A 12,918-nucleotide genomic window follows, 5' to 3' on the forward strand; every position below is an offset into this window, starting at 1 on the left:
AAGGCACTCTCACATGTGCACTGGAACGTGGCTCATGCTCCTAAAATTTGCCTTTTTCTATGGCAAATTTGTCGGGCCGGGTGACGCGGGACGGCATCTACCCAATTGTGAGAATAAGCAAGCCTGCCTGTCCTTGGAGAAAAAAAAAAATTACACACACTTGTCACATAATCACAACTTAGACGAACATTAACTCACAATACTGTCACTTAAATATGGTTATCAATAAAAGCGTTATCTATAAAAATCTTAACGATTACAATTTTTCTTTTTACCAAATGCAGTTAAACAATTACAGCAAAGATGAACTGATCCAGGATAGGAGGAGGAAGAAGGGAGGGCCACTCTAATGAATTCTTGGATACATGTTAATTGTGCTAAATAGTTTCTGTTTAATGTTTCTAAGAAAAAGAGTTAAAACAAATATTGGCAGGGGGGAGAGGATAGGTGAGAGATTAAAAGAAAACAACATTTGCTGGTGGCATTATATATTGACTACAGGTGCCATAAGGAACCAATGAGCACTAAGAGAATGTTATCAAATTGCGCTAGAAGCTCCTGGTGCAGTAATAGGCTCCGTCGGCTTTGCTGCGCGGGAACCAGTGGGGCAGCTTCATAAAAAGAGAGGCCCTAAGTGTCAATTTGTTTTTGTTTCTAATAAAAAAAGTGTTAGATCTACCCTAAATTGGTCTCTGGACTTTTGATAACACTCAGAAACCACTTGTTTTGTGGGTCCATGATGTTACTGCTGAAATTACAGACTAATCATTCACTTGTGAACCCCAACTCGTCATCCTTTCCAATCTAAATTTAATTGAAATGTCATCCAATCTGCTTCTTGGTTACATTTTTCTGTGAATTAGGTATATTCTCTGCAGTTCAAGAGAAACATAGCAAACCTAATTTTTTTTTGTTACATTTGTACCCTGCGCTTTTTCCCACTCATGGCAGGCTCACTGCAGCTTACATGGGGCAATGGAGGGTTAAGTGACTTGCCCAGAGTCACAAGGAGCTGCCTGTGCCTGAAGTGGGAATCGAACTCAGGTGCTCAGTTCCCCAGGACCAAAGTCCACCACCATAACCACTAGGCCACTCCTCCATTGGCTGGGTGAGTGCACTGGATAGATCTATAAAACAGATTATAATGTGAGCAACTGGTGGGGGGACAAGGACTGTGGTAAAATTATGTATCATACCTGATAATTTTCTTTCCATTAATCATAGCTGATCAATCCATAGACTGGTGGGTTGTGTCCATCTACCAGCAGGTGGAGATAGAGAGCAAAGCTTTTGCCTCCCTATATGTGGTTATGCGCTGCCGGAAACTCCTCAGTATGTCGATATCAAAGCTCCATCCGCAGGACTCAGCACTTAGAGAATTACACCCACAAAGGGACACTCTGCCCAGCTCACCACCGCCGAAACGGGGGAGGGGAATTAACCCAGTTCATCCCCACACAAGTGGGGGAGGGGAATCTGTCCAGCTCATCCCCGCGGAGCGGGGGAGGGACACCACCCCGCCGATGCGGGGGGATCTGGCTTATCCTGCAACCGCAACCGCGGGAGGAGCTGACTGACCCTAACACCGCCGAAGCGGGAGGGGTACAAAGCTGCCCTACAGCCGCACGAAGCGGGAGGGAGCGCCGGCAGAATTTATGTCTCAATCCAGCCCCGTAAAACGGAGGGGAGAGGAATGCAGCAGCTCACTGTAACACAAACTCGTCTCAACTCTTGAAGAATCCAATTGAAAAAACTTGAACACGAAGTCCTCCTGAACAGGAACTGAACCTGAAATGCAACCAGAATATAAACAGTACAGATATCTGGGAGGGGCTATGGATTGATCAGCTATGATTAATGGAAAGAAAATTATCAGGTATGATACATAATTTTACCTTCCATATCATCATGCTGATCAATCCATAGACTGGTGGGATGTACCGAAGCAGTACTCACCCAGGGCGGGACATAGAAATCCCTGACCGCAACACTGAAGCTCCAAACCGGGCCTCCGCCCGAGCAGCCACAGTCAAGCGGTAATGCCTGGAGAAGGTATGGGCCGATGCCCAAGTTGCCGCCTTGCAAATCTCTTCCAAGGAGACGGACCCGGCCTCTGCCATCGAGGCCGCCTGAGCTCTAGTGGAGTGAGCCTTCAGCTGGATAGGCGGCACCTTCCCCGCGGCCACATAAGCCGCTGCAATGGCTTCCTTGACCCATCTTGCCACTGTAGGCTTAGCAGCCTGCAGACCCTTACGAGGACCTGCAAACAGGACAAACAGATGATCCGATTTCCGGAAATCATTGGTCACTTCCAAGTATCTGATGATGACTCGTCTCACATCCAGATATTTGAGAGCAGAGTATTCCACTGGGTAGTCCTCCCTACGAAACGAAGGGAGACAGAGCTGCTGATTCACATGGAAGCGAGAAACAATCTTGGGCAGGAAGGAAGGCACTGTGCGAATAGTCACTCCTGCCTCAGTGAACTGCAGAAAAGGCTCTCGACATGAGAGTGCCTGGAGCTCGGAAACTCTTCTGGCTGAAGTGATAGCCACCAAAAAGACTGCTTTCAACGTCAGGTCTTTCAGAGATGCCCTCGACAAGGGTTCAAAACGCGGCTTCTGCAAGGCTCTTAGCACCAGGTTGAGATTCCACGCAGGCACCACTGAGCGCAGAGGAGGGCGCAGGTGATTAACTCCCTTGAGAAAACGTACCACATCTGGCTGCGAAGCCAGGGAAGCACCCTTCAGGCGGCCCCTGAAGCAAGCCAGAGCCGCTACCTGGACTTTAAGGGAACTGAGCGACAGGCCTTTCTCCAGACCTTCTTGCAGGAACGCCAGCACTGAAGAAATTGGAGCAAGTGAAGGGAAAAAGTGAACCTGCTTCACACCACGCTGCAAAGGTACGCCAAACCCTGGCGTAAGCAGTAGAAGTAGAGCGCTTCCTCGCTCTCAGCATAGTGGCGATGACCTTGTCTGAGAAGCCCTTCTTCCTCAGACGCTGCCGCTCAATAGCCAGGGCGTAAGACCAAAGGGGGAGGGATCCTCCATCACCATGGGACCCTGATGCAACAGGCCCTGCTCCACTGGCAGCCGCAGAGGGTCGTCCACTGAGAGCCTGATCAAGTCCGCATACCAGGGACGTCTGGGCCAGTCCGGACCCACCAGGATTATCTGGCCCGGATGCTTTGCCACCCAGTCTAGTACCCTGCCCAACATGGGCCAGGGCGGGAACACATAGAGAAGCTCTTGTGTCGGCCACTGTTGGAGAAGAGCATCTACTCCCAGAGATCGAGGGTCCCGTCCTCTGCTGAAAAAGCGCGGCACTTGGCAATTGGCCGATGACGCCATCAGAACTAGGCTCGGCTGGACCCAGCGCTTCGTCTTCCTTGGCTAGAGGGGCGCTCTTGGTACCTTCCCTGGCGGTTGACATAGGCCACAGCCGTGGCATTGTCCGACAGGACCCGTACTGGCTTCAACGCCAGTACCGGGAGGAACTCCAAAAACGCCAACCGAATGGCTCTGAGTTCCAGGAGGTTGATAGACCACTTTGCCTCTGCAGGAGACCAGAGCCCCTGCGCTGTCCTTCCCATGCAGTGGGCTCCCCAGCCCGTCAAAGAGGCATCCGTCATGACGACAATCCACTCCGGGGTCACAAGAGGCATCCCTGCAGACAACTTGTCTGTCTTCAGCCACCAGCTCAGCGCCTTGCGCACTTCTGGGTCCAAGGGAAGGCGCACAGCATAATCCTCCGACACCGGAGTCCAGCGCTGCAGCAGAGAGTGTTGTAGTGGTCTCATATGAGCCCTGGCCCAGGGCACTACTTCCATCGTGGCCGTCATAGAGTCCAACAGCTGCACATAGTCCCAAGCCCGAAGCGGAGAGGCTACTAGGAACTGGTCCACCTGAGCCTGAAGTTTGACAATCCGATTGTCCGGCAAGAACACTCTGCCCACTTGGGTGTCGAATCGAACTCCCAGATACTCCAGGGACTGAGTCGGGCGCAGCTGGCTTTTCTCCCAGTTGATGATCCACCCCAGGGAGCTCAAAAGAGCAATCACTCGGTCCACAGCTTTGCCGCACTCTGCATAAGAGGGGGCTCGGATCAACCAGTCGTCCAGATAAGGATGGACTTGTACTCCTTCCTTCCGCAGGAAGGCCGCGATGACCACCATTACTTTGGAGAAGGTCCGCGGAGCATTAGCCAACCCGAACGGGAGGGCTTTGAACTGGAAGTGTCGGCCCAGGACTGCAAAACGCAGAAAGCGTTGATGAGGAGGCCAGATGGGAATATGCAAGTACGCTTCCTTGATGTCCAAGGATGCCAGGAACTCCCCTGCCTTCACTGCCGCTATAACAGAGCGGAGAGTCTCCATGCGAAAGTGCCGAACTTTCAAGGCCCGATTGACCCCTTTGAGGTCGAGGATAGGCCGTACAGAACCTCCTTTCTTTGGTACCACAAAGTAAATGGAGTAACGTCCCTTGCCAAGCTGAGTTTCTGGCACCGGAACGACCGCACCCAGGCAGATCAGATTGACCAAGGTCTGCTGCACTGCCACAGCTTTGACCGGAGACTTGCAGGGAGAGAGTACAAACCCGTCTCTTAAGGGTCAGCAGAACTCTAGCTTGTAGCCGTCTCTGATGACTTCCAGCACCCAAGCGTCTGAAGTTACCCTGGTCCACTCGCCCAGAAACGAGGACAGGCGTCCTCCAATCTGCACTGGGCCATGGAGCAGGACCCCGTCATTGGGTATGAGACCCTGGGGGAGGACCGGAGGGCGCACCTCCGGGACGGCGGTCTCTGCGAAAGGAATGCTGCTTGGGGGAGAAGTTCCTCTTGAAGGAAGAGGGGGCAGAGGAGCCCGACTTGCCCGGGCGGTACCGACGGGCTTCCTGAAACCGTCCTCTGGAGTTACCGGGGCGAGCACTGGCCCGAGCCCTGACCTCTGGTAACCTCTTGCCCTTAGACGTGCCGAGATCGGTCACAATTTTGTCCAGCTTGACCCCAAAGAGCAGCTTGCCTTTAAAAGGCAACTTAGCCAGGCGGGACTTAGAGGCGTGGTCAGCAGACCAATGTTTCAGCCAAAGCCAGCGCCGTGCAGAGATTGTCTGAGCCATACCTTTAGCCGAGGCTCTCAAGACATCATACAGTAAGTCTGCCAAATAAGCCAAGCCCGATTCCAGGGCCGGCCAATCAGCCCTCAAGGAAGGATCAGAGGGGGAAGCCCGCTGCACAATCGTCAGGCACGCCCTGGCCACATAGGAGCCGCAAACTGAGGCCTGCAAACTTAAGGCAGCCGCCTCGAAGGACGACCTTAAAGCCGCCTCCAATCTTCTGTCTTGGGCGTCTTTTAGGGCCGTGCCACCTTCCACCGGCAACGCCGTTTTCTTAGTCACCGCAGTGATTAAAGAATCCACGGTAGGCCAAAGAAAGGCCTCACGTTCACTTTCAGGCAAAGGATAGAGGTGGGACATAGCCCTAGCCACTTTGAGGCTCGCTTCCGGGACATCCCATTGAGCCGAAATTAAGGTGTGCATGGCATCATGCACGTGGAAGGTTCTAGGCGGGCGCTTCGTCCCCAGCATAATGGCGGAGCCAACAGGGGCTGAGGGAGAGACGTCCTCTGGAGAGGAAATCTTCAAAATGCTCATGGCCTGCACTAACAGGTTGGGCAAATCCTCTGAGTGAAAGATCCGCGCTGCAGAGGGGTCATCCGCTCCATCCGAGCGGGAATCCGTCTCCTCCAAAGAATCCCCAAAGGACCGTTGGGAGAACTCAGATACGCTGCCCTCATCTACATCAGAGGAGACAGTCCTCTAAGCCCTGGGAATCCACCAGAGGGCGTTTACTTCCGGGGGCCTCAACCCCTTTGTCGGACAAGGGAGAAGGGGCAGCGTTTTGCATAAGGAAGGCCTGATGCAGCAGCAAAATAAACTCGGGGGAGAAACCCCCCAGACTGTGTATTTCAGCAGCCTGGGCCACAGCCCTAGATGTACCCTCAACCGGCGCTCGCAAGAGCGGGGGAGAAACATGCTGCGCATCCAAGATGGCGTCGGGCGCGACACTCCGCGAAGGAGCCGCGCGGGAAGAACGGCGCTTAACTTTAGCCGCTTTTTTGCCGTCGCCCAAATCAAGGGCGGCCATGGCATGAACGTCTCCCAGCTCAAGGGCGGCCCAAGAAGAAGCCGTCCGAGCAGAGTGGCCGGCCAAGATGGCGGAGGCGAGCAGCGGGGGATGGGCGTTTATGGCGGGAAAAACCGCCGCACCGGAGGAAGACCAGGACACTGACCGGCCTCCAAACTGACACCCACCAAGGGCGAATCAGACTTTAAGACCCCCGCATCCCCGCTAGAAGCGCACACGCGGTCCGGGGAGCGATTCTTCGCACCCTCGCCCTCCGACGCCATAGGCCACGTGGAGATCGATCGGGGAACCCCCTGCCCGCTATAAAAAGGTAAAAATTACCTGCTTCTCGCTCCGAGCTGTAACGAACTGGTGTCCCAGTGAGTAGCTGCAATAAACGTTTAAATAAACGTCGAAATAAACGCCCTTAAGGACGTTCAAATTTTTTTTTTTTTTTTTTTTTAACGGAGCTAGCGGGAGGGGGGAGAAAAGGAGGGACCTGGCACCACCAGGTTTGCACTTGCTCAAGAAGAGCCCTCAACCCCAGGCACTCAACAAAACCTAAAAATTAGGCTTGGAGGCCTAGCCAGAGCTGCTGCTGTGTGTGACCACCACCTGCTGAGATAGAGAACATACTGAGGAGTTTCCGGCAGCGCATGACCACATATAGGGAGGCAAAAGCTTTGCTCTCTATCTCCACCTGCTGGTAGATGGACACAACCCACCAGTCTATGGATTGATCAGCATGATGATATGGAAAGGGGTATTTACCTGAGATCTCACCTTTGCTGGTCTTGGCCTATACAAGCCTGAATCATTCTACAGCCTGTGGCCTGAATACATTTGTAACTATCAGAATCCAGCTTTCTTGCAAAGGAAAGTTACTGCTGAGCATTGCAAGATTATTTCATCCAAGGACATATTCTTTGTTGCAAACTGGTCCCCGTTATCTCCCTGGGAAGCTTGGAGGAGAAAATCACCCAGGGCTTTAAAAGAATGGAATAACACAAGGAATGTGCATGCCATTGATAACCGGTTCATGGCTATAACAAAGGCTTCTTCATGACTATGAATCTGGCTGGACATTATGTCACCATATGTGATTGGTCCACAGGTATCATCTGACGCTGGGATACCAAAGGTTTGGACCGAAGAGAAAGTTAGTTAGAAAGAAGAGTTGGAAGGAGAGGAAGAAGAAGAGAACACCAGAGATAGGAAAACCGGAGAATTTGCAGGTGGATAGAAAGCTCTAAAGAGAGCAAGAGACTGATTTTTCTAACACCAGTGAACTGCATGCCTTGTAACCAACTAACAAGGCCTGCTCAGCTTCAACATCAGGCCTTATCTAAGACTGTACCATTTGCATCCAGAATTCAACTCTTGGACCTTATTCCTGGACTGGGAGGCTCGCTGAGGTTGTCAGCTAGAGACTCTGAGTAAAAATCCACTTCTCTACCATTGGGAGTCTGTGTCAGGCGGCAAGGCGAGATATCAGGATATATTACCTATAGTCGGGGATAATTAGTCCTTAGTTTGTCTGAGACAGATAGGTTTACGTCAGGACTTCTGGTCTGTGTATTCAGCTGATCACTGTGTTGCATAAGATGTGTAAATAAAGCGTCACCATGTCTTACTAATGTTTAGAACTTAATTATTTCACAACTTGAATGATCAATGATAAGCACATTTTGGGATTAATTGGGAGCAACCATATAGCAACCCTAGCAGAGAACTACACATCTTCTAATTTCAAAAAAGTAAATTCACTCATTGCTTACTCTACACATTCAATTTGTAGCCTAGAAATATTTACCAAGTTTCATGTCCATTATTTTTTCTGACACCCCTTTCCAGGCATTGTACCGCTAAAGACAATATGCCAAGAATGACAAACATACAACAGCATCTGTAACTATCTAGAGTTCAATCAGAAAAATAAAAAAATACATACATAAAACAGAACTAGAAATGTAATACAAGAATTTGAAAAAAAGTTGAAATCCATTTACCATTGCTTTGCAAGATCTGTGGGTACGCACCTGTCTGGCTGAGCCACCAGCATGCCGAACCTTTTCTGCAACAACTCCCAGAAGCTGCACAAGTCTGCTCTGCTTCTCTAACTCTTCCCTCAGCCCTCTCCCAATGAGAGAGAGCAGCGCGCCCAGAATGTGCTCATACTGAACACCATAATTTGAGTCATTTAGAGCATCTTTTAGTAACCTAAAAAAAACATATGCAAAATTGAATATGACATATTTATTTTAAAGGTCTACTCTTGCATCTAGCCTAATGAAGGCAGTAGCCCTAGGATATGAAGGTGGTTTTAGACATGTATATATTCTGTATCAACCAATCAACCAATTTTGCTACACTCTGTACACATACATCACACATGCATACACAATGTACAAATACATACATATAACGCACAAATACATACACATTTAGATTCACATCTGCAACGGATGATACAAATTATTGCTTTTTGTGTATATCAGATCTGAAGGTGGTTTTTCCCTTCAAAAGCTAATCAAAAATGTATGAAGTTAGTCCAATAAAAAAGGTATCATCTTATTTTCTTTCTATTACAAGACACTTTCTGAAATCCTTCAGATCACATTAGAAAGAGGCAGATTGAAAGGCAAGGTGTTCCACAAGTTGTAAGGAATTTCCAGACTTGGCATGTACCTCTCTATTAGGATGCTATTCTTTTAGTGGGTTAAATAAAGGAAGAGATTGTGAAAGACAAAGATGCGACTATCAAGAATAAGACAAGTTTCCTGTGAGCATGGACTGGGAGTCAATGCAGAGATGCTAGCACCACTGTAAATATGCTCTCGCACTCTCTCTGAAAACACACCAGAGTATGCTCTGTGGAGGAAGTTTTTGTGTCTTGTTTTTTTGTTTTGTTTTATTTTTATTTATTTTTTGCTGCTTCAGAGCAAGTCACAGACCGGTAAGGGGAGAAGCTGCAGGCAGACCCTTCTCTTCCCAACCCTCCCCATGCCTAAGAGCAGCAAAGGAGGACCGGGGAATGAAGCCAGATAGTTCAACACAGACCACCACAAGGGGGGAGGAGGGGAGGGACTTGGCCGCCCAAGTGTGGCACCCCGGAGCTTCAGAGACCCCCCCAAGAGACTCAGCCCCCATCTGGCAAGCAGGAATAGGTCCAAATGGAGAAAAAGAAAACTAATAGAAATGTAATGCTTTTTTTTGTTGTTGTTGTCTTTTTAAATACTTAATCAGCTTGTGAACCTACACCACTTCCTGCTGTGGTCTCAATGGCTTGCCTGGATTCAAAGAACCTTCTTACTACTTTTTTTTTTTTTAAGTAAATCTACAGGGACTGCACAGGCTTTCTACCATCTGCTAAGAACAGACTGACTTTCAGGGTACTGCACAGCCCACTTACACGCCTGCTGTAAGTTCAGTGTATTCTCAGGACCAGATGCATTAAACTTAACGAGCCAGCAACGTGGTTTTTAAACTGGTTCTAGCCAGTTTAGCTTGCAAGTAGTAAACCGGGACATGCACAAAAGGGTTCTCCGAGCCATTTTCCTGTCACGGTAGCAGCTAACGAAAATGGAATGCAAATGAGCTACTTATTATTATAATGTGAATGCGATGCACTACCGTTTCCGACCCCATGCACCATGGAAAACCTAACGGGAGGTCTGCACCTCTTGTTGGGGCTGCTATGAGCGGGACGCATGCAGAGGAGAATGCCAATTGCAAAAATCGAAAGAAAAAAAAAAGTCCAAGTGCTCGTCAGGGACGTCCTTTCAAGTGCCTAACACTTGGACATCCTTCACTCAAAAAAAAAAATAAAAGGATGTCCCTGACGAACACGTGGGGTGGTTTTTTTCTTCAGATTTTGTGATGGGCGTCCTTCTCTTGGACATGTTTTTCTTACGTGCCCGAAACCCGCCGGAGAGAATTGGGGATCGGGATGTGCGTGGATGTCTAAATCAAAACTATTTGGACGTTCCTTTCGATTATGTCCCTCCAGGTCTCTCAGCCAATCACAGTGCATTTAGCTGACACCAGTGACAGCTACATGCGCTGTGATTAGCTGAGAGAGACCTGGAGGGGCATAATCGAAAGGGACGTCCAAATAGTTTTGATTTGGATGTCCTCGCAAGTCCCGATCCCCGATTCCCTCCTGCATGGTCATTTTGGGCACGTAAGAAAATCACGTCCAAGAGAAGACCGCCAATCACAAAATCTGAAGGGAAAAACGTCCAAGTGCTCGTCAGGGATGTCCTTTTTTTTTTTTTTGAGTAAAGGACATGTATGAAGCCATCTTTGGTATGCGCAGAGCAGCCAGCATAACGATTGGCTGCTCTGCGCATGCTCAGCTGGCCAACTGGCTTCCTCTCCTTAGGAAGGAAATCGCGTGCAAATGAGCTAACAGCATGAGCTCATTTGCATGCGATTTCCTTCATGCATGCCCGTTTTTTACCGATTCGCTAAGGGATTGGTAAGGGAAGGGCTCTTTCCGTGGAGTTAGTTCATCTGGCTCTCAGTCTCTATCTGCTGGTAGGAGTGCATAACCCATCTGTGACAGTCTAGAGAAACACTATGGAATAAGACTTTAAAATTTCTTCTGAGCACTGGGAGCCAATGCAGAGATGCTAGCACCACTGTAATGTGCTCTTGTTGGCGTTATAAATGCAAGCGTACACACACACAAATCTCTGCTATAGGTAGACCAACATTCTAGGTCTCTGCTTGTTTTCTGAATTTGTCTTTTTACAGAACAGACAACAATCTGGCACAAGTGGAATATTTAGGCAACAATCCTTAGCCATCTTAATTCTCCATAAGAGAAACAAGGCACTCTCTTAACAAGATAAAACGTTGAATGTTACTCACCTGTGCAGCTAATACAGAACGCCTCAGCACTATGTATACACACCTTTTTGTCCCAAGATGTATCTTTCCCTTGGGAGAATGATCATTGATAATGTAATTAGCCACACTTGCCAGTTTAGGCCTGTATCATAAGCCTTTCCAGCATTTTCCACTGAAGGTGACATTAATCAGAATTCAGGCCTGGAAACCACTGTCCTGCAGTTTTTTCAAATCCATTATAGTTACCTTTGCCATCCTCACTGTACAGACCCAGGGCTCTTTAAAACAGGTCTTTTACTGCACTGTGTGAACAGAGAACTACAGCTTCTGCATATCAGCTGACCAACATAGGTGAGGGAAAAAGAGGCAAAGTAGTGACTCTGGGAGAAACTGCTTCATGGGAGTTGTTCCTAAAGCTATCACCACAGCAGTAGAAACAAGAGATTGTCACCTTAATACACAATTTGTTTCTGGCCTGGCAGTTTTCCTTTATTCTTCTGGACTTTCATTTCAACCAAAATTGGTCCCCTATTGGGAATGCAACGCCATGAACCTTCACTTGGAACGATCTGTAGTTCTAACCCCCCCCCCCCCCCCCACCACCATTTCTACCCACTCAAGCCCTTCCATTTAGTCCAACAATTTTACTGACAATACTTTAGCAAAGCTCGACAGACTGCAACTTCATCTGGAACCCAATGTATATATCCAGTCTTACAATTAGATATCACCACTGAACAACAGCTGTGACTTTCTCCTCCCCTGGGGTTCTGAACATTGCCTCCACAACATACACCAACCCTGGCTGGCTCAAGAACAATTTTTATTATTTATTTATTAGAATTTATTTACCGTCTTTTTGAAGGAATTCACTCAAGGCGGTGTACAATTAGAATTAGAAGCGTGGGTGTGGCTTGGATCTCTTTCAGGGAGAGAAAACTAACAACTTATAGCAGCAGCAGCTTCAGAGAGCATTTTCCATCTCACAGATAGGCTGCAGAGAATACCTTCTCCTGCTTTAGACTTAGTCCCGCCCACCCTACCCCTCTACCCACCCACCCCTAGAGCGACATGTCTTATATAACCTCCCTATCAACCCACTCATTACTTTTACCTCACCCATTTCTATTCTTCTATCACCTTCTCCCACTACTCCAACCAGAGTTACACCTAATCACACTGACCACCCTTCAACATCTTCAGTCCTTCTGTGACTGTTCTCTTGTGCTTGACTGCTTAAATATTTTAAATTTAAATGCTTTACTTTTTGTAAGCTCTTTGAGCAGGGACTGTCTTTCTTCTGTGTTTGTACAGCGCTGCGTACACTTTGTAGCGCTCTAGAAATGTCAAATAGTAGTAGTAGTAGTAGATTTCTCATGGTTGTCAAAGTGGATGAAATATTCTGATAGAATAAAATCGGATAGTCTTACCAATACAAGTAGTGCGCTACATGAATATTTCCTAGTGCTCGAGTCAGTAGAAACCTCACTAATGAGCTGTCCAAATAGATTTCATATTTCAAAGCCTGGTTACAAGAAACAGAAGACATGCAGTTTATTTTTTGAAGGGATTTAAAAGATCATCAATTTCCAGGATTAGTGGTATTCAAATTAGAGAACAAACTAGGGGAAAATGGAGTATCACCTGCACAAACTGTGGGAGGAAGTCTGTTAACTCATCATCTGAGAGTGCTCCCTCTATCCATTTCACAGCTACTGAGCGCACTTCCTGGTCAGCAAACCTGTAAAATGACCAGACTGTTGACTTAGATTCAAGCAGCAAACAGAAGGCTCTCTCTTTCAAAGTGAATTGACAAGAGCAAACATGTAAAGCTACCTGCATAAAAGACTTTACCACTAAAAAAGACATTCATTAGCAGAAGAAAATAGTTTAGTGGACTGTAAGGAATACACAGAGAGCAGATAGTGTTAGTGCAGTGTG

General features: G+C 48.0%; 1 protein-coding gene across 1 annotated transcript in view; it reads right to left on the reverse strand.

Annotated features, from left to right (window-relative positions):
* PIK3C2A (phosphatidylinositol-4-phosphate 3-kinase catalytic subunit type 2 alpha) overlaps positions 1–12,918 on the reverse strand; it is a 564,057-nt gene that overhangs the window by 162,857 nt on the left and 388,282 nt on the right. The window contains 3 exon segments of the mRNA XM_030201063.1: positions 8,163–8,343; positions 12,408–12,502; positions 12,622–12,718. Of these exon segments, the coding sequence (XP_030056923.1) occupies positions 8,163–8,343; positions 12,408–12,502; positions 12,622–12,718 (373 nt within the window).

Source organism: Microcaecilia unicolor, chromosome 4 (assembly GCF_901765095.1).
Source record: "Microcaecilia unicolor chromosome 4, aMicUni1.1, whole genome shotgun sequence".
NCBI classification, from domain to species: Eukaryota; Metazoa; Chordata; class Amphibia; order Gymnophiona; family Siphonopidae; genus Microcaecilia; species Microcaecilia unicolor.